The sequence below is a fragment of the Eubalaena glacialis genome, chromosome 9 (genome assembly GCF_028564815.1).
Source record: "Eubalaena glacialis isolate mEubGla1 chromosome 9, mEubGla1.1.hap2.+ XY, whole genome shotgun sequence".
Taxonomy (NCBI): Eukaryota; Metazoa; Chordata; class Mammalia; order Artiodactyla; family Balaenidae; genus Eubalaena; species Eubalaena glacialis.
Window position 1 is genome coordinate 48,970,426 of NC_083724.1, and position 22,748 is coordinate 48,993,173.

At 37.9% G+C, this 22,748-nt stretch overlaps 1 protein-coding gene across 3 annotated transcripts in view; it reads left to right on the forward strand.

The window, feature by feature from the left end:
* CEMIP2 (cell migration inducing hyaluronidase 2) overlaps positions 1-22,748 on the forward strand; it is a 77,556-nt gene that overhangs the window by 52,587 nt on the left and 2,221 nt on the right. For all 3 annotated transcript variants that reach the window (XM_061200345.1, XM_061200343.1, XM_061200344.1), the window contains exons 15-23: positions 470-625; positions 3,237-3,414; positions 5,619-5,834; positions 9,239-9,447; positions 12,536-12,718; positions 14,967-15,186; positions 18,212-18,310; positions 21,128-21,282; positions 22,608-22,711. In XM_061200345.1, coding sequence (XP_061056328.1) covers positions 470-625; positions 3,237-3,414; positions 5,619-5,834; positions 9,239-9,447; positions 12,536-12,718; positions 14,967-15,186; positions 18,212-18,310; positions 21,128-21,282; positions 22,608-22,711 — 1,520 coding nt within the window. The remainder of the gene's footprint in view (positions 1-469; positions 626-3,236; positions 3,415-5,618; positions 5,835-9,238; positions 9,448-12,535; positions 12,719-14,966; positions 15,187-18,211; positions 18,311-21,127; positions 21,283-22,607; positions 22,712-22,748) is intronic.

Below are 22,748 nucleotides of genomic sequence, written 5' to 3' on the forward strand. Positions count from 1 at the left end.
GGGAATAAAGAGGAAGGGAGTAAAAGTTGGGAGCAGATTAAATATTTTCTTTCTTAGAAGTTGGTCTAATTTCACAATGGTCTTTAAGAACTAAACTTTTTATGTTATATATTTTTCTCCAGATAGCAGTTATTCTCATTGCCGTCTTAAACATGCTTGTCCACTAATTATTGTCCAGGGCACGTTTTATTCTCCTCATTTGCAGTATTGTTGCTTGGGACTGAAATAATTAGTTGTTGCTGCTAAATTAAATCTCATTTGTTTAAATCTAATTTGCCAAGCACATATTAATTTATAAGAGGTATGTTCAATTTTGAGGCACCTTTTGATGACTCACTAATATGTATCAGAAAAAGCTACTGGCTACTTTGAAAATTTTTAGGTTTTTAAAGTTATAGCTTGCCTTCATTTGAGGGTCAATTTAAATTTCCTAGAGATGTGTGGTTAATGATTATTCTCATTTTAACAGTGACGGAAGCTTCCCAAGTGATGAAGGTTCCAGCCAAGAGGTATCTGAATCTCTCTTTGTTGGGGAGAGCAGGAATTACGGATTTCAGGGTGGTCAGAACAAGTATGTAGGCACTGGAGGAATAGACCAGAAGCCTCGGACGTTACCCAGGAACAGGTAAGCATTGCTTTATCAGAGGATTGTTAAATTTAAACAATAAATGAAAACCTAACCCTTACAAAAGTTTCTGTAATAATCCTGTATCGATTGGTTCTCACTGTGACACTTTTCCCACCTTATCTTATTATTATTAAAACTATTATTCTTATTGTTATTATTGCTATTACTATTGTGTGTATTATCCTCTGGAATTCTGGAGCATTAACTATTAAACACTTTATAGATTTCATTATCAGTTTTATGATGAAGGAACCTATCTTATTTATCCTTCCTGTATAAGGCCTTATATAAGCTGGTAATCTTTTTTTTTTTTTCTTTCTTGAGAAAATTGCCAAACCATAAACTACAGGCATTGAGTCAGTTTTCCCTCAATATGTGATGTTAGTTTTCAGAAATAGCCACTGGAAAAAGGAAATTACTTATTGAAAAGAGTCCTAGAAAATGAGGTGATAGATGCCAAAGCTGACTCAAAACCTAACCACAGCTGTATAATTAACAATGTTTCAGATGTTGAAAGGGTATGGGGGTAGACTTTGGGCATGTTTTCTGCCAAAATAATCATAGTCATTAAAATAGTACTTAGTACTAGAAAGATTCTTCAGAACTTTTAGGGAACTATTATGTAATTAATCTGTACCTCAGTTCTGAGACACAGTTTGGAGTTGTCATTTTACTCGTAAGAAACCAGGTAGAGAAAAACTAGTGTTCTAAAGGACTTACATTGGAGCTAATGTCAGAATTCATCAAACATCAATTCCCTGAAAGCTATACACTGTGTCTGGATATTGGGCTAGGACAGGTCAGGGGGATGGGGCAAACAGATAGTTGGCTTTGGGGGACAGGAAATGAGTGTTGGCCGAAGGGCTTAACTAGCTTCTGGCAAAGGGCAGCCTATGCTTGGCTCTTCTTGCCTGTGTTTGTTGTTGGGAAAAATTGAACGTCTTTACTATATGCTACGCGATGTGTAGAACTCCTGTTAGACCGTGGAAGCCACTAGGAAAGGAACTTCATGGATTTTTTTTTTTTTAATATTTTTATTTTATTTATTTATTTATTTGTTTATTTTTGGCTGTGTTGGGTCTTCCTTTCTGTGCGAGGCTTTCTCTAGCCGTGGCAAGCGGGGGCCACTCTTCATCGCGGTGCGCGGGCCTCTCACTATCGCGGCCTCTCTTGTTGCGGAGCACAGGCTCCAGACGCGCAGGCTCAGTAATTGTGGCTCACGGGCCCAGTTGCTCCGCGGCATATGGGATCCTCCCAGACCAGGGCTCGAACGCGTGTCCCCTGCATTGGCAGGCAGATTTCCAACCACTGTGCCACCAGGGAAGCCCTCATGGATTTTTAATGGCTAACATTTATTAAATGCTTATGATGTATCAGGCCCTGTTCTAAAATACTTTATTATTCAGTTAATCCTTGCAAAGCCCAGTGAGGTAGGTGCTGTCATCATCCTGCTTTATAAGTGAGTAACTTACGAAAAATAGCTAAGGTGGGACTCGAACACTGTTAGTTTGGCTTCAGTGCTCTGCTCTTTACAATTAGGCTAAAGCTGCCTCTTCTAATATGTAAATTAAAGAAAAAAGCTGTATTAGTTGGGTATGGGCTGCAGTAAAAATGGTGGCCAATTCAATTCCATTATTTTTATTTTACACTGGCCTTTAGTTTTATTTCGAAATGCTATTGCTTCTTTGCTAAGGAGGAATTTTCGAAATGAAGATTCCTAGTTGGTCAATGGATCCAGTTTTTATTTTACTGTATCTTTACAACCTTTTCTATGGCAGAGGACCGTTTTGTGATGTATCCTTGGAAACACATCAAGAGGCATAGATTTTTAACTAGGCTATTTGATTTGCTTGCTAGCATCTATGTTTTTATTGTAAAACACCACCAAGTTGTAAACTAATTAGTTGCTATAGAGGTCTTCTGCAATGCCATTAAGAACGTAATAGGGGAAAAACCTAAGGGATCCAGAATATTATGGGTTTTGTACATTAATTATGGTTAATAATATATGATTAGTAGGTTAAGGAGTTTGTGTTGGAACAGAAAGGAGTAAAATGAATAAAACGAATTTCTCAATCTAGCCATCCCCTTTGACATAGTAAGCCTTGCAGACTTACACTTTTGTACTTTTAAGCATATCATTTCTCCTTATTACTATCATTTAGTGGCCTGAAAGGAGGTTCTCTCTGTTTAAGCACAGATTTGTCTTTTGTTCTCATGCTAGAGATTTTGGAACTAAAGCTAAAGTATATGAGTTATCAAAGAAAAGATCTTAACTGAGTTGATTCAAGGAAGCCAAGTCACCTTTTCAGACAAGCCTCCATTCTATCCAAAATAGCATCTCTCTTCTACCCAGTCTATTGTATTACTATGTCTTTACTTTCTTTAAGCACTTATTATCTGAAATTGTCCATTGTTTTTCTGTTTGCCTTTCTCACTGCAATGTAGGTTTCATTTGATTGGAGATCTTGCTTGGTTACCACTGTATCCTAGAATTGTGCTTAGTGTATATGGGATATTCAACAGTATTTATAAAACAAGTACACAAGTGAAGTGCTGTTAAAGGGACGGGCCCATATGCATTAAACAAAATCTTGTATTTCAACAGGACATTTCCAATTAGAGGCTTTCAGATCTATGATGGGCCCATTCATGTCACCAGGTGCACTTTCAAACAATATGTGCCAACTCCAGATAGGCATACCAGTGCTATTGGCTTCCTCATGAAGAATTCTTGGCAGATAACCCCCAGGAATAACATCTCCCTTGTGAAGTTTGGCCCACATGTAAGTATGTTCTTATGGTTCCTACACAGTGAGTATGGTGGGAAGAGGAGGGATGGCACATTTCCAAAGACGAAAACACAAACGAAGGGTTCGTACTGAGTTTTTACGATTGGGAGGAGAAATCTATGCAAGAGCAACTCCTAATTCCATGTACTCTGTCCTGCTGAGTTCAAGGTGAGAACAGAAGTGCCATGTGACCTGGGGTATTTCTGATATTCTGGTTATATCTTCAAAGGGAAAATGACTTAAAGTGATGACACGGGGATGGGAACTGTAGAATTTCATAGGAACAAGAGGACATATAATTTGGTGAAATTCAGTATAATAATCCGTGAAGAGATTTGGGTTTTACCTGGTATTTTACTTTTCTGGGATCTATTCTTCTGGGGAACTAGAGGATAAAAGATTGGGAAAGAAGAGGAATAGTGGGGTGATATGAAACAAATTAGGTTATTTCTTATATGAACTATTGGAAGGTTTTTATGAATATTGCAAAGAAGACTTAGAAATAATTGTTTACAATGCCGCAGGCCACAGAAATAGTTTTCTTAGTAGTTTCGTCAGTACCCTCTTAACCATTAATACACAGGACAATCTGATTATATACTCCCGGCCTCTCCCCATCTTTCCACTTCTAAGATGACAGTGGTGTAGAGATTGAGTCTCAGACTGTATTGCTTTCTGCTCCCACAGGCAGCCACAATTGGAAAGTGGCTCATAGTTCTCTCATTCACGTCCACAGGCAAACTCTGTGGTTGCCCAGTTTAAAGAGAACTTAAGATAGTTTACCAAAGTCTCTATCTGGTTTTCGTGAATAGCTGAGGCGTGGAACAGAGGCACATGTGCAAACTGGGTTGTCAGCTTGGTTGACTGGTTCTCTTCTAGGCCACATAACTCCAGGGGAAGAGGAAGAGCTACACTGTGGATAGGGTCCCATGTAAATAAATAGGGTGGGTCTTGGATTACCTCTCCAGTGTAGAGGTTAGATGTTCGCTTACTGCCCACATGGCTCTCCCCATGCACAGAGTTTGGTGATCACTGACATGGTCATACTGAAAAAACAGTTTTTAGATGTTTCGTTTGTTGCAGAGTTCTAGAGTTCTAACAGCCTAAGAGAATCCATGCTGTTTAAGTTTAGTGTTTCATCAGCCTGGAATTCTCTAAGGTGGCAATGCTCTGAAACCATTCATAAAGGGAATGGTCTGTCATATTTGTTATTCCTAAAGAGGTGGACAATATGCCCTAGACTTCTTTTAGATTAACCATAGGAGGTATAAGGAAAAAGAGAAAAGAGCCTAGAACTAAGAATTTAGAGCCACTTGTCCCACACATCACTGATTTTCCATTGAGCCGCTTATCATTTAGATGTTCAGCTGATTTTAAAACTTCCCGATAAAAGCATTGTAGAGGTGTATCTGCATGGCTTGAATAACATTAGTAACTTACCACTAATAAGAAGCAGCTAAAGATTATAAAGCATGTAACCTGCAGCCTGCTTTGCAGCTGTGTACTATGTGTTCGATAAGGGCATTGAATTAACATTACCCAACATGAAAATTACTGAGCTGGACTTGGTCTATGTTGAGGAGAGAGAAGGTAACACACACTTTTCAACAAGTTGTAGTGAGTCCAGTGGTCATGCAACCATACCAAGGCAACACTTAGATTATGTTTTAGTTTGGAACTGTACTTATTTTTTGGTGGGAGGAGTCATTAACAAGCTAACTAAAGCATTTGGAGTGAAATAAAATGATTAGCTCAGGAGATAGAACTTATAATAGATTTTTATTTAATTGAGGTATGGTTTGCTTACAGGGAAACGCAGAGATCTTAAGTATAAAGTTCATAAGTTTTAACAAATACATATGACTGCATAGTTCCCCTTCCCACAACTATTCTAGTTTCTCTTACCATGGATTAGTTTTATCTGGGGAACAGGTAATAGTTTTTAAGTTGAAATAAGGGAAAACACCAAAGATGAAGTTGAACGCTTGCTGCTTGAACTCTACAAGGCTTTGGGAAATTTTTTTCCCCGTGCATGTCATAATTAATCAAAAATGTTGGTTGACAATTATGCTGTGACTCAGAACTGCTTTAACCTTAAAGTAATTGTAATGGATATGAAGTTGGGTCCTTGCAGGGAATGCTGGCTAACATGGCAGGAGCCCTCATTTTATGATATCCTTGGTTTTCATTGCTTTCAGGTGTCTCTCAATGTCTTCTTTGGAAAGCCTGGTCCCTGGTTTGAAGACTGTGAGCTAGATGGTGATAAGAACTCCATATTCCATGACATTGATGGCTCTGTGACAGGATACAAGGATGCTTACGTGGGAAGAATTGACAACTACCTGATCCGCCATCCAAGCTGTGTAAATGTTACCAAATGGAATGCAGTGGTGTGCAGTGGGAACTATGCCCAGGTAGGCCAGAACGCATTGTGATGCCTGATTCCTTACCAGCTCCTGACAACACTGCTTCTGTGAGGAGTACTCTTCAGCTCTTTGGGATGATTGATACTTTCCAAAGCATGGGTTTTTTTGTTTTTTTTTTAGGGGAAAAGAAAAGAAAAAAATTCATTAGGAATCGTAGACTCACAGAATTTTATTTAAAGTTCCCCCACTCCAAACCAATTTAAAAGTGAAAAAGTGAGCCCAAGAGAAGTAAGATAACTTGCCCTTGGTTAAATATGGTTGGGATGTAGTTGGGGTGAGAACCCATATTTCCTGAATTCCTAGGCCAGGTTTTTTTGCTGTGCTACAGCTGTGTCCCCTGCGAGGGCGTTTCACTCTTCGCTTTCAGGGTTATTATCTCTAATTTATCTCTAAATTAGGGACTCTGACTTGTGAGGCAGAATATCAGTAGATCACAGGGAAAGTGAGATGTTCTCAGAAACAGAGCTAGGAATTGGAATGAGTGGACAAGGAAGGAAACCAAGGAAATTCTGCAAATTATATTATGATATAATGTCTATGAAAATATGAAGGGGATGATATAGATTGGGAAACACTTCTTTGAAAACATTAAGCTAGTGTGCATTTATTAACTGGATGCCCAGTATAAGAGGATGGAATAATTAGGGAGGTAATATGTTAAGAGCACAGATGCCGGAACCAGATTGCATGGGTTTGAATTCTGGCTTTGTTATTTCCTTAAATATGAGATGGGTAAGTTAATTAATTGCTCTGTGCCTCTGCTCAGTGAGGATAATATTAGATCCTCTCGTATATGGCTGTTGTGAGGATAGAATGCACGAGTATTGGTAAAGCATTTCACCCGTGGCCTAGCACATAGTGAAGTGCTTGCTGCAATTAGTATTATTTGAAGAGCAGGGCTCTAAGTTGCAAAGATGATTTTAATAGTGGTATTTGATGGATGAAAGATTGCAGAATGGAGGTACCAGTTGCCCAGAATTTTGAAGAGAGCAGAATTTTATTTCCATATTTTAGACAATTACATGGTCGTATTTAATAATAGATGTTAAGAGAGATAATAGAGGAAAACGATAATTGGAGCATGGAGAGGAGAATTAGAGGAAGAGCAAAGTATCTTCCAAGGCAGACTGGGCTCTGATAGCCTGAAAGGCAGGAAAGAAGCCTCCCTTGTTAATGTGCTGCTGAGTGCTCTTATTTGCAGGGTGGGTTCTTCCTGGGGAAGGACCAGTTCTGTGATGGAGCCCCTCCACTGAGCTCTGGCTACTTTGCCCATCAAGGGTGTGTTTGTGGCTCCTGCTTTTCAACTTCTTGAGCCCCCTGAGTTGTATGTGGTTTCAACCATCTAAGCTTTCTATAGTGGGAGCTTCTTGGAGCAGAATTCTTTATTACTCTTCAGACTTTGAATCATGACTGTTAAAGAATGCTATGATTCTTAAATTAAAAAAAAAAACAACTTTAAAAAGATTCTCATTTATAGACAAGACAAAGGGCTTAAGAGGGGTAAAGATTAGAGAGCTTTTTCTGGTTTATTTTAATGGAGTATTAGCTTCTTTGTTGTGGGATTTCTCATCCCCATGGGAGCGAGAGGAGTCATACTTGCCTAAGTTCTGGGAAGGACAAGGAAAGGATGGAGAAATAATTATAGTAAAATAAAGAAGAAAAGAATGTGGTTGAAAATGTGATTTCTTCTTCCATTCATTTTATTCTTAACCAGAATTGCCCTCTAAAATTAAGTTGACTCATTAATGCCTAAGAAGATATAGAAATTCTAGAATTAAAATAAAACAAAGATAAAAAGCTTTTAATTGTTTAGTAGCTACAGTTTTAGTTAAATTGGTAGCCATGTGTATTCAAAGGTACATGTATTTGTCTGTCTTAAAGTGGTATGTGCTCACTCATGAAAACTTTATATTTTATTATAAATGTCTCTATATAGTCTTTGGATTTTCTTCTATTTGAGAATGTGAACCTGATAACTTCTATCTTAAAAAGCAAGGTAGTAATTCTATTTTTATTTGAAGATAAAGAAAGAAAAAAGTGTCTAATACTGCCCAGGGGGCTCTGGGAATGGTAGGACAGAAATTTTCTCCTGAGAATTTGGAATATGGGCTGGGAACCCAGATATGTAGCCATTTGTTATTTCTTGGATGATGTATAATACTGTATTTTTTTAGCAAAAGATAGAAGCAACTGGATCTCAAGATAGAATAATCATGCTTTAGCTATTTGTAAATATATTTTAATGGGATGTCTGCTCTTTGCTGACCCAAGGGTAAAGGTGCTCGGGAAGAAAGGTGGTAACATAAGGAGAATGTGCCACCTCAAATCCTTCTTGGATTTGGAAGAAGGCAGGATATATATATGTGTGTGTTTGGCGGGGGTGTATTCTATTATATTTTAACCTATTATATAATGAAATATAGATCAAATATAAACATTTAAATACAGAATAAATATATATAATATATTAAACATATATATTTAAATGTAGTCTCAAAATATATATTTCCTATCTCTATTTTAATCTTTAAGTGGTGTCAGTAGAGAAGAGTACTATAGTCAAACATGAATGAGAGTTAAGACTTTCTGGCTCAAAGAATTTATAATTGAGGAATCAATATGGATAAAACTGCAGAAATCAGAGAAAGAGAAAACAGAGAGAAGTAGCGTGGATTAAATGCAACATTCTGCAAATGTTTTAATACTTCTGGGGAATTCTGTTCAGGATACTGATTTGTTTTAGGAAATTGTTCTGAGGTTTGTTCTTTGGAGGATGCATTTGGGGAAGATTTTGTTTGGGCACAGTTTGGGGCTCAAACGCCACTGGAATAAATTCAGGGCTTTCAAATTTGCCTCAGTTTAATATGTTTTTCCAGTTTTTGCAGAACTCTTTATAACTTTTTTTTTTAATGAGTGGAAAATGACTTCTTGGGCTGATGTAGGTCATGGAAAATAGAAAGCCAAAGCTCTGAGATATTTTAAATTTCCATCTCTTATTTCAGAGGAAAGTCTTTCAGATTTGACTAGAGGGTATCAGTTTTCACATTAATTTACTAATTTTTTGTATGTGTGTACTTCAGATTGAGGGATTTCTTTGACAAGCTATGTAAACCACAAAGGTTTTATATTCTAACAAATAAGCTGGCCTGTTGTGGAAGAGATGATGAAGATCTTGGCTAGCAGAACACATGGTCTGTTTTTACTATTTCAGTTTAAGCATGCTTCATTGTAAGTGGAGCTTAGGATGAAGTTGGCTACTACTCAGTTAGTCTGGCACGGATCACAGAATCTCTCTTTTGAAAGTAGAGACATTTGACTTTGTGCTAGATATGTTTTCTTTAGCTACTTAAATTTTCATTCTCTTCCCTTTAATCCTTAATTATTTTTTGAAGGTCTATGTGCAGACATGGAGCACTCAGAATCTGACTATGACCATCACACGAGATGAGTATCCAGCCTACCCTATGGTGCTCCGGGGAATTAACCAGAAGGCAGCCTTTCCGCAGTACCAGCCTGTGATCATGCTGGAGAAGGGCTACACCATCCATTGGAATGGGCCAGCACCGAAGACTGCTTTTCTATACCTCATAAACTTCAACAAGTATGCTTCTATTACTGTTATTTCAAATACTTGGGCAAGTAGTAATTTAGCGGAGAAAAACAATAACCTATCTCCTTTGTAGCAAGTAAAGAACTCCAACTTTATGTACTTTGTTCCTCCTGTGGGGAGGCTATATATGTTATATTGATGGAATTAAGAGATTGTATAAATTGAATTCTGTCCTATTAAAAGCATGTCTTTTTCTCTATGGTCAAGGAATTGTGGGCAGAAAGCCATTTATCAGTAGGTTTTAATACCGTCTGCTGAATACTTTAATTCTCCGTATCTGGGATGGGAATAAATTTTATCTGGTGTTCCAGCTGAGCACTTGGTTACCTAGAAAGTAAAAAGATTTTTGAGGCCAAGTTTAGACTTGACAGAAGAGAGTAGTATGACTGATTAATCATGTCAGCAATGGGCAAGAAGTGGAAGAACTGTGGCATGGATAATGCCAGGTATTTGCCATCCCTGCCAGAATGTGAAAGCATCTTTCTATCCCTTCTTGATTTCTCAGTTGTCTGCTCTAATAATATTACTTTCAATCAAGGGCTCTATTTTTACATTAATTTATTTAAGCGTTTACTGTGTGCCAGTTGATATAAAGATGACTGAGAGAAGTACTTGCCCTTCAGGAGCTCACAGTATACAGGTGGAACAAAATTTAAGTAAATAAACCAGTACTGTTTTTTAAAGGACAAAATATAAGAGCAATTATTCTGCCGAAGGGAGTTGGGCCAGGCTGCACTGAGAAGTGATAGCAAGTGATCAGTTTTGTTACAAAAGCAGCAGAGTTGGGAAAGGGCTAGTTCTGCTCAGGGACTGATGGACTGAGTGTGATGGGAGCGTAGGTCGGGGAAGTGACAGAAGATGAGACTAGAAACAAGAGCTGGGACTATCTAGACGTGTGATGGTTAACCCATGGGACTCCATGAAACTGCTCCGATATCTACCTGAAAAATTGGTTTGTTCACCTGACTGGTCATAAAGGTTGACTCGTCAGAACTCTCTTAAAATACCCAATTGGAATGAACAGAGATGGACATAGAACATGTAGGAATTCCCCTCTAAGGATGGCTGAACATCATGGTAGATGCTCTTATTCTGAGATGGTAGGCCTCTGGCACATGCTCTAAACTGAACCATTACTATTTTCCTGTAACACTGGCTGCTGCTTCTCTATGCCCTTGCTGGACAATTGCACCTTCACTTACTGAGTCAACCAAGCCAAAAAAATCTCAGGACTCATCCTTGCCTCTTTCTTTTCTCTCATTTCTCCATCCTATCAGTGGCCAAGCCCTGTTGTTCCTGTCTGCTTAATTAATGTTTTCAAATCTCTCCACTTCTTTCCACTGTCACTGCTTGTGACTGAGTTTAGGTCATTATCCTCTCTTGCCTGGATCCCTGCAGCAGCCTCCTACTCGGTCTCCCCACCTCCCTCCACCTTCAATCCTTGGTCCACATTGTGTCCAGGGTGCGGGTTCTAAAAGCCAATCTGATATTGTCACCCCCATCAGTGAGCTGCCTAGAAGTCAATGAAGGAACAAACGATTGTCAGAGAGGGTGGAGGAGATATGTGGAAGAGTGATCCGCAATCCAAAAAGTTGTATCTGGCAGGTTGTGAATCTGAGGTGAGGTATTATAATCAAATGGTATGCAGGGTTCTGCACATACAAGGCATAACTTTTGAATACATACTAAGAAAGTAAAAAGATTTTAAAGTGAAAAAAAGGATGAGCCCAGAAGTTTCAAAACTCCATATGGGCTTGAAATTCAGTCCAACTTTCCTTGTTTAATTATCTAAAAGTTTGTAAAAGTTACATCACGGGCAGAGGCAAGAGGAGGAGATGGATAATTTTTTTTCCAAATTTAATATAATAATAGAGAGGTCATGGATTTTGTCATAGTGGCACTTTTGAAAATAACAGTTTAAAAGTTATAAAAGCTGTACTTATTCATTAAACAAAATAAGGAAATACAGAAAAACATTAAAAAAATTGCAATTACCTATAATTCTTCTAATCAAATTGAGGCATTATAAACATTTATAGGGTTCTCGTGTCTCTCCACCCTCAAGTGTTCTCTGAGCATATAAATATGCCAAAATTTATTTAACTACTCCATTCCCCTATGAACATTTAGATTGTTTTTCTCCTGCCCCTCTCCCCCTTTTGGTATTACAAATGATACTGGATAGAACATCTTTTCTTATACATTTTTGGTCTGTATTTCTAATTTCTTAGTGGGATTACTGGATGAAATCTGTGTGAACAATTTTAAGGCATTGTTACATATTGTTTTAAAATTGTTTTGGATGATTAAAAAGTTCTGGAAATGGATAGTGGTGATGGTTGTACAACCTTGTGAATGTACTTAATGTCACTAAACCGTAAAGTGAAAAAAGGTCTAAAATGGTAAATTTTATATGTTACCACATGTATATTTTGCCACAACTTAAAGAATGCCAAAAAAAGAAATGATAAAAAAGGGGAAAATATTCTTAATGGTTTTCAAAAAGTATTAATTTTATATCTTAGGACATTAGGTAAGAAAAAACACTATGGCAATTTGGTAATATTCATCAAAGACTTTAAAAATGCATATACGTTTATCTCTAACAAATTTACCACTAAGAATTTATCCTAATGTAATTATAAAAGATAAAAATATATTTATGAATAAAAAAATTCTTTGGAAAGACTTTACCGGTGTACACTTCCACTATCAAGCTATTAGTGTTTCTTCCATTTTAGTATACCCATACCCAACTGTCTCAATTTTATTATCTGCTTGCAGTATCTAAGTACATTTTATCCAGCTTCTATTCACATTCCCTGAAGTCCTGTTGAAACCAAGAATTTTTTATAAGCCATATCATTGTTGTACGTATATTGAGGAGAGAAATTTGGGTAACATGTAAAAGTCGATGATTCATTAGTGTGTTAGGATTCAGGACTTTCATTGTTAGTGGCGCCATACACAGCAGAAATTTAAGGAGGAGAAGACCATGGCTAAAATTTACATATGCTGTAATACTCAAAATGTACTGGCTCAAATGTGAATTCATGTTTTTATTGTCTCTCCTTTATAGGAATGACTGGATTCGAGTTGGGCTCTGCTATCCGTCAAACACAAGTTTTCAGGTTACCTTTGGCTTTCTACAGCGGCATAATGGCTCATTATCCAAAATGGAAGAGTATGAGCCCTTGCATTCGCTGGAGGAATTGCAGAGGAAACAGTCTGAGAGGAAATTCTATTTTGACTCCAGCACAGGGTAATTCGGGGCAACCAATGAATGAGAATTATTGCTGTTTTTCTTTAGTGGTGAAATTACTAGTTCTTCGGTGTAACTAAGAATAGATTGTGATGTGACGGCTGCTTAGAAAAGCAGCTGATGTGGGTAATTCTCTGCTCATCACCATTAGAGGTTTAGAAGAGAACTAGAATGACCCGTAATTACAGTTGGCAGTAGGAATCGAGTGAGATGTTTGCTGTTTACCTGTTAAGGCGATTTAGAAAGAGAAATTATCCTTGTCAATAAAGAACCAGTAGGCCCAATTGAAAATTAAAATAATGTTTTCCATAACAACTCTAAAGATGATTATTTCCATATGATATAGTTCATATTTTAGTGAAAGCTCATTTTTCTCTTCCTTTAAGACTATCTCTCAAGTTGACCTTGGGGTTTAAAAAAATCACTGTGTAACCATGGCATATTTGCTTTCAACTTTCTCTAGGCTGCATCTTTCCACTTTTTAGTTCTAATCCTGTTCAGCTGGGGTCCTGTTGGCTTTGTCTGCTTTTATCCAGTTACAGTCTCTCAGCCTTTGGGTTATGGTAGGCTCTCTCTCCTGTACTCTTCCAGAAAGTAGCATGCTCCTTCAATATCCATCCCTTAAGCTGGCATTTCTACTCTATGCCATTGTCTAGGTACTATAAAGATACTAATGTAAATAAGGCACATTTCTTCTGCAAATTCACTGACCATTGAAGGATGTGGGCATGTAAAGCAAGTAATCAGAGGGCGAAAGGTTTAAATGCTGCAAGTCCTATAGTGTGCCTTTTGAGATAACCCAGAGGTTCAGCCTTGGGTGGCCAGTGACAACCCAAGAAGATAACACTGGGGCTGACTCTTGAGGAGTGACTAGGAGGAGACGAGGAAGGTGTTCCAAGGACAGTGTGGATAAATGCATGGAGGCATGAAGAACATGGCATGGCATGTTTGGGGAAAGACAAAATTTCCTACTGGAGAGAAGGGTGGCAAGATAGACTGTGGGGGAATGAGGTTAGGGTTCAGTCAAGTGTCTTGTTAGCCTCTGAATAAGATGCAACTCATTTGCCCTTCAGGGCTGGTGCAGCAGCCAGTGTTATCAGCTTAAATCTTTTTTTTATCATCATTATCTCTGATTTCAACTTCAACAACCTAGTTGGGCTTTTATTCTATAGATGATAGAACTGCCACATTCTCAGTTGACTTTCCACAAAAATAAATGGAACGCCCAAATTTGTAAGGACAGTCTGGTGATCACGAATTAATGATTGATATGTAAAAAGATGGGAAGTATATTTCTGGATATTTCTGGAGTCCTTCAGCTTTTGAGGTTCAACTTCTTTTTTAATTCTATTCATTTTGATGATTTAAATTATATATCAAAAGTCCCATGCCTAATCAAGTCCCTGTCATTCCTTATATATATGTTAAAATTACTGGATGTTGGAACAGTGGCTGATTTTCACCTCATCACAACTTTGTGTTGTTCATTGACCTCATGTTAAAATGTGAACTCTTGAACTCCAGTAATCAATTGCATTTGATCAAGTCCTTTTTAGAATCTTGACTTCCTTTGGTTTAGAAGGCCTAGGTTTGCTGACAGACATTGGACTACTGCCTGGAAAGTTGCTTTTCCATTCATCTTGGCAGTAGGAGGAGAATTCAGAATGGGTAGGACTGTTCATTTCGCTTGATTTTGGCCAAAGTACAGACAGAAGGACCCCAGGCCCATCTGCTCTTAGTAAACAGCACAGGAATTGATTTGAGACCATATCTTGGCCTTAACCAAACAAATCTCACAGTTGCTGTTTTAATTATTCTAGTTTTGTGCCTTAAACCAAAACAATTTGTAAACCAAAAGAAAAAAAAAGAATAAACCACACTAATTTACCAAATCCTAAACTCAACACAAGTGTAAAGTTTTCCAAGGAATTTTTGAGCCAAGCCGAATTCCATCCTCCTAAATTACCTATTGAACTAATTCAAACCAGAAATCGACTTTGATACTGCCCATAACTACTGAATCAGTTTATCAAAATATTTTCTAAAGTGGTATTGCATTTGACTTAGAACCCTAGGAGGGTAGAAAGGAAAAGGAAACAACTTTATTGGTTTTGTAGTTTATTTTTCTTTAAAAAAAAATTAATTTATTGGAGGAATATCCCTTCTGGCCATGAGTTTATTTGAGGAATTTTTGTAAGTTTTTGAAAGTTAATCTAACACCCGTCGGACTGGTTTCTGTCTTGTGCAGGTTGCTGTTTTTGTATCTAAAAGCCAAAAGCCACAGGGATGGTCACAGTTACTGTTCATCTCAGGGATGCGAAAGAGTCAAGATACAGGCAGCAACAGACTCAAAAGACATCAGTAACTGCATGGCCAAAGCGTATCCCCAGTATTACAGAAAGCCATCAGCACTCAAGCCGATGCCATCCATGCTCAAGGGACTCTGTCAAGGCTGCGGAACCCGTCAGGTAAACAGGGAATAAAAGTGGTCTGTGGTCCAGGAGAAAAAGTCAAAAGGTTCTGTGCAATCAGCACATTTTTTTTTTTGAAACATCTGTGCTGCCAATTTATAAATATTGCATGGTTTCTCCTGAATTTTGGCCCATTCTAGAATGTGATGCTCATGAGAAGCAAACCAGTCCAAATTTATAATAAAACTACCTTCCCCCTGTGATATATCAGTTTGCCCTGGATGATTGTGGATTTATTGGTTGTCATCTTTTCTTTCTCAGATGTGATTCCATTACAGTATCGCTATTACATTTGCATGTCAGTGTTATCAAAAAATAATTTGTTTTCTTGGAAGTGTGAAATTTATCTTCAGAAAAGGCACTCGTATGAAAATTGTTTCCTTCAAGATGAGAAGCCATTAATTTGAAGCATGTGCTATTATGTTTACCTGTAATTAAAAGTACAAGCTGACTTTGGCTAGAAGTGAAATGCTTCTTGTGACATATTCTTAATGAGATGGTCTCCTTCTAGATCTTGAGAAAACATGGCAATGAAAGTAAATCCAAAGTATGAGCTAAAATCAGGCATGGGGTTTCCGAAGGAAGTTAGACTAATTCCAGGTGAAAAAGAAATACAGAATTAATATTGCCCTAATTGATCTTTAACCTTTATATAAACAAACATGGGTCAAGAAGAATGGTTCTATGGGCTTCCCTGGTGGCGCAGTGGTTGAGAATCTGCCTGCCAATGCAGGGGACATGGGTTCGAGCCCTGGTCTGGGAAGATCCCACATGCCGCGGAGCAACTGGGCCCGTGAGCCACAATTACTGAGCCTGCGCGTCTGGAGCCTGTGCTTGGCAACAAGAGAGGCCGCGATAGTGAGAGGCCCGCGCACCGCGATGAAGAGTGGCCCCCGCTTGCCGCAACTAGAGAAAGCCCTCGCACAGAAACGAAGACCCAACACAGCCATAAATAAATAAATTAATTAATTAAATTAAAAAAAAAAAAAAAAAAAAGAAGAATGGTTCTCAACTTGTGGTCCCCAGGCCAGCAGCATCAGCATCACCTGGGAACTTATGAAAAATTCTAAATCTTGGGTCCCACCCAGTTCTACTGTATCAGAAACTTCAGGGGTGGGGCTTAGCAGCCTGTGCTTTAACAAGCCCTGGAGGTGATTCTGATACATGTTCACATTTTAGTTTCACTGGCCTAGAGGAGTTTTTAAAAAGTCCTTATTGCCACAGAAATGCTTACTATTAATATGGAGAAAACCTCTAAATCTTTATTTTTATTTCTTATCATTATAAGTGATTTGAGAAAACAAAAATTCTTCCATTGCACAGGTTCTTTATTTCTAATTTTTCTTGTTTCTGTCCATTGGAAGCAGTAAGAACAGGGAAAGGAAGGGGGATTTATGCTTCCTATCGTGATATATGATAAGTATGTTTCTGATGACAACTCACTGTCATAGTCTTGTTGCTCATACCCTTGAGCCACCTCTATTCTCCAATTCAGCTAAACCAACCAACCAACGAACAGACAAAAAAATAAACCAGGTACATGAAGAAGTTTATATGAATCCTTGCCTATCCTATGTAATGTTTTGACTGTTAAAGTGAAATTTTCAGATAGTCTTTGTGGGGAAGTAAATTTTCCAGCCTAATTCTTAAGTTGAATTTGTTAAGAAAGTCCTTCATTACTGAAAATACTTCAAATAATTTATAATTATTATAAGAAATACTACAATTTATAAAATAATTTAATCATCTTCACAACTATTCTGGGCCTATCTTGTTAAATGGTTCCATGCATTGACGTTTAGCATTCTTTATTCTTTGGGCTTAAAACATTGATCAGAATTCATTTCTTAAAACTGTATCGACTAAGTGACCTGGCAGTTGAGAATTATTTGATGCATCTGGGGACATCACTTTTACTTGGAAATTTGAGGGGAATTTTTGTTTTGAATGTCAAAGACACATGTGTATTAGGAATAAGTAGGAAAGTTCACATGAATTTTTTGACTTCAGACCTGAGACTTCAAAGCAATGTCTAGCTTCTGGATGCTTAATATCATGATTATCTGCTCTTGCCATGATTATTTGCTCTTGTTGGCATTGATTTATAAGGACATACACTTTTTTTTTTTTTTTTTTTGGCCACGCTGCGTGACCTGCGGGATCTTAGTTCCCTGACCAGGGATTGAACCTGGGCCATGGTAGTGAAAACGCTGGACCTAACCACTGGACCACCAGGGAATTCCCCAGGACATATACTTTTAAGTGCTAAATTGTGTGAAGAGTTAAGAGTGCTTTTGAATGAAAAGACAGCCTTTAGGGAGGAGGTGGGTGGTGGGATTTGGAGACTGGAAGTGATTTGGAGTAGAAGGAAAAAGGGAAGGGTGTTCTTGGGAGCGGAACAGCATCTGAAAAGGCAGGGTAGCAGCAGAGGAGGTAAAGCGCTTGTGGGAAAGTGAGGGAACTGCCCTGCATGTTGAATGTGATAGAATAGTGGGAAATAGTGTCCTGCGTGTATAAGACGTGGCTCTATTTGTGGAACATTTTGTAGGTCTGGTGGAGGAATTTAGACCTGGTGATGTACAGTCCCCTGAAAGTTTTTAAACAGGGTAGTCCTTGTCATCTACACTTCTTTCCTCAGTCCTGGAGTGACTGAGTCCCAATTCAGGATAACTGGTCTGAAAAGGACCTTTGAAAAGATTTGTGACTGTTTTTGCATGAAATGTTTACAGAGATTTAGATATAAAGCATATTTATGTAATCATTTGTAGAACTGATTTTATTAACAAGATTACAATGATTTGAAACTGGGATTGCTCCAGAAAGTTAGGAACATACACTTCTCGTATAAAGCCTGTATCAAAAGATAGAATTCCAGGTCATGAAATATGTACAGAAAGTTCAGAGAAAACAAAAATAAAAACAAAAACCCACTCACTGGCTTTGGTATAGTTGAGTTTATTTTGAAGGATCTTTTTGGAGGAAGATGCAGTTGACATAGATATGGAACTTCTTCCCTGTCTAGGTGGTGTTTACAAGTGATCCTCATAAAAGCTACCTCCCTGTGCAATTCCAGTCACCCAGTCAAGCAGAGACTCAGCGTGGAGACCTGTCTGTTATTTCTGTGAGTACCATCTGGTGTGTACATTGCCTCAGCTTCTCGGTTTTACATTTTATCCTGGTAACATGAATTATCTCTGGCAACATTCACTTGTTTATAATCACATTTTGGTTATTAGTGGAGAGCAATACAGTAGAGGTGTAAATACCTCCTAAACATTTGCATTTTAAATAAATAAAATAAATTTATTAAAATTTTTTTCTCAGTCAATTATGTTTATTGATTACTTTTAGGTGAATGTTAAAATTATTCAGGTAATTATTCAGATTTCTTTTCTGTTGGAGACAAGGCGTTTTTGGTTTAAAAAAATTGTCATAGATAATCAATATGCAGAAATTTTAACCTTGGATTTTGAAACTTAAAAGAAGCTCCCCAGTTATTTGTTTAAAATATGGGAAGTGAAGGTTTTAAAATTTCCTCGGCATTTTATTTTGAAGTTGCCTGGTTCCCATTTTTTTCAGATGAAGAAAGTGAAGATGCAAAGTGTTAGTTGTCTTTTTTAAGTAGGTTAATGGGAGTTAAAAGCCTTAGCCTCATATCAATACTGGAATTTGGGCTAAGAGCCAAGCTAGCCCGCAAGGTAACCAGCTCTAGGCATGTGGCCTGTCCAAAATCGAGTTGACCTGAGTGCATCTATATAAACAGCTCTTTGGGTAGGAGGTATCTAGCCATCCAGCTAATACCCAGCTAGGGTCTGGGCTCAGTCTCATGTGGTCTCCTTAGGAGCTCGGTTTTTTTTTAAGTGGTGGACAACACATTCACAAATCCACATATATGTGAGCAAAATTAAATCTTACTCTTTTTTTTCTTTCCCAGTCTCTTGTATTGTGTTAAAATACACATAACATAAAATTCACCATCCTAACCATTTTTAAGTATATAGTTCAGTGGTATGAAATACATTCATGTTGTTGTGCAACCATCACCATTATCCATCCATCTCTAGAACTTAACTCTGAATTAAGAACTTTTTAACAACCCTGAATTAAAAATACTGCTACTTAAGGGGGGGGGGTGAAATGGGAAGTTATTAATCAACAGGCATAAAGTTTCAGTTGAGTAAAATGCATAAACTCTGAAAATCTGCTGTACAACATTGTCCCTGTAGTCAGTAATAATATATTGTTCACTTAAAATGTTTGACGATGGATCTCATGTTAGTGTTCTTACCACAATTAGAAAGAAAGCGAGAAAGAGTGAAAGATCCCTATGTAACTCAAAGATTTCTCAAGTATATATACCTATTGCCCTACATTAGCATTTCTTCATTTTGTAGTATGTTCATGATGTAATTTTATTGGTATGAAGTTTGTTAGCTCAACATCTCAATGCAGTCAGCTGCATGAAGAACCCATCCCAGCCTACTTGCGTGGAATCTGGTGGGTGTCAGTTGCAAAGGGAAGCAAGTTGGTGCTGAGTCTCTCTGCTCTACTAGCTCACTAGATAATTAAAGAAGATATTGTTTTGCCCAGACAATCTCAGGTAGGGTATTCCTCTGGGTCTGTAGACATTGTTTGACTCCATTGCTGCACACTGGGTGCCTGGGACCCTAAAAGAGATCACAGAGGACTGTGTTTTGTCACATTTACCTCCAATACTTTTCACATGCATTACCTGAAGAGTCTTTGCTGGACATGGCCTTGCTTTAGTTTTTATGGAAAATTTTATGTTTCCTTTAAGTAACAGGTTTTTGGGCGGGTACTTTTCAAGGGGACAGTTTGGGTGTGTTAAGGATCATTATGTATATTTTTTATCAAATGTGTCTCAGTTCTAAGTATTCGGATTTTTAAAAATAAGTGAGTCACTTTCAGTCTTTCTAAATATAAAATGGCACTTTATGTCAAGCACTTCTAGAATTATTCTCTAGACTAGGGCTATTTAAATACAGGCAAAAAGCCATTTGGATTCCTATGAGATCATTAGTGATTAGAAATAAAATTTAAGTATCACTTCTCCAAGCAAGGACAGGTGTAGTGAAGAGAGCATCTCTCCTTTGTTAACTTTTAACATAGTTTATAATTTCATACATTTTAAAGAGAAACAGTGCCTATGACTTAAATTAGTGTTAAATCATTTTTCAGTCTAGTAAGTTTTTTTCCCTTCCTTTTTGGTTGAGGAATTAATGAGATTTGGATGTATCTGGAATTCCTTTTTCTTGAAAAGGTCTCCAACCATTAATTTAAAGAGGACAACTGGAAATTTCAGTTCATAGTAATGGTGAACAAGATATAGTAATACCCTGTGGCTTAAATCCTGGTAAAGTTACCATTTTTCCATTTTGATTTTAAAGGAGAGCTATATATGGAACAAAGGAGATGAAGCAATCTGGCTTCTCTGATGTTCTAAATCTAAACTATAATGGGGGGGTTTATGTGGGTTAAAGCATGCTCTCTATTTATCTATCTATCTGACTAGATATCTATTTCATATAGATACATGTATTTTTCCTGAACCAATGCAGTATAGAGGCTGCCACCCGATCACTGAGTTGGAAAGCTCTGACCCCAATGAGAGAGTACGTGTGTAAGAATGAAGGCCCTGAGCCTGCAGAGAGAGTCACCCTGCTCAGCTGAGTGTGGGCTGCCATGCCTTGCTTGTAGCAACTTAGCCAGTCAGAAAAGACCAGTCAAGGCAAAAGTCTATGAGAACACAGGCTCAATTTCAAATGTTGGCAGAGGAAGAGTAGTGGAATATGCAGTTTGAGTTTGGGAATTATTATTTGATTCATGGGTTTAGAAGACTGAGGGAAAGGGGCTGGAAAGACGAGTCATCCTGGAAATGCCGAAATGGTGATGACCGCAGATGTTTTTGTATTCTCAGATCAACGGCACTGACTTTACCTTCCGAAGTGAGGGCGTCCTCCTCCTGATTGTGGATGCCTGCAGTGTTCCCTTCCGGTTGACGGAAAAAAAGGTTTTCTCTTTTGCTGATGTCAGTCTCATGGAAGAGTATTTAAAAACAAGCATCCCTCCAAGGTAGGTGAAGCTTGCTCTGTGTGAGGGATAAGGTACCTTAAAGATGACATCTGGTTAACTCTGAGCTTTGGTTTGTCTACCTGCCCTTTTACCCATTTAGGGTATTTAGGATTCTTGAAAGATAGTGATTCCTTCCTAGTCTCAGGTTGATGCCTGTGTGATCCAAGTTGCTTGTCATTGATAAGTGAGGACTTGGATGTTAGAAGAGTTTGCAAATGATGGGAAGGCTCTTGGAAGGAGAAAGGCTCAAAATTTTGGATCATTCCTATCCCACTTTTTAGTATTAAGTTAGTCTACATGGTACCCAACGCACTCAGAAGGCTCATTATCATTTTAAAACAATTTTATAGATAATTTTATAGACAATTTTACCTTTGCAGCCATCTGTCCCACTGATGAACCCTCAGACAGCATTGTGCTATGACTGTGGTATAGGAAGTTGTCACCTGGGTCACTTGGAAGTGACTGGAAAGGAGTAAATTGATTTTTTTTTTTTTTTTAATTTGGCTGCACCACGTGGCTTGCGGGATCTTATTTCCCTGATCAGGGATCAAACCCTCGCCTTCAGCAGTGAAAGCGTGGAGTCCTAACCACTGGACCGCCAGGGAATTCCCCAGGAGTAAATTGATTTTTAAGTGAATGAGTGTGTAGTCTCTCTTTTAGGAGCCCTAGTCTGATTCATTTTTCTTTGTTAGTTTCTGAACAAAGGTACACAGGAGAGAAATCTTTCTTTTTTTGTGTTGGGCAGACACAAAAGGTATTAAAATAAGCCATAAAGCCATAGTAATTAAGCCGGTGTAGTAGTGGCAGAGGATAGAGAGATCAGAAGAGAGAATCCACAAAAAGATCTGAATGTGTGTGTTGATATACTCACAATAAAAGTAGCAATTTAAACCAAACCATGGAGAACAGATTTTATTTCATTTTTTTTTAGAATTGGCATTTATCCATTTACTTAGTAAATAGATAATAGAACGTAAGTAGGTATATAGAGCATCTGAAACTAACAAAACTAACCTCCTCTGTTAAAATAGTTTGTTCCATGACAGAGCTGTGTCCGAAGCCATCCACTAGGTCAACTGACCTAAATGACTTTTGCTTTCCCTACATTTACAGACCCCTTGTAATAGCAACATAAGTTCTAGGTGGGGCATTGAAGGGGACACTTGTAACAGCAAGGATGAAAAGGCATGTGGGGTGTTTTTGTGTTTGTTTTTTGAGTTCTGCTTTTATCTAGTATTTCTATACTGTATTTAGTTCAGAACGGTACTCAATAAATACATGCTGAATTACTGAAATTTGCTCTGATTTTCTAACTTTTACAGGTCAATTGTCCTGTTGAGCACAAGAGGAGAGATAAAGCGGTTGAATATTTCAGATTCGTTAGTATCTCTGGGATTAGCCAAACCAGCCAATCTTTATAACAAAGGTTTGTATTTGTATTCTTCTGTGAAGTTCTTAGGAGG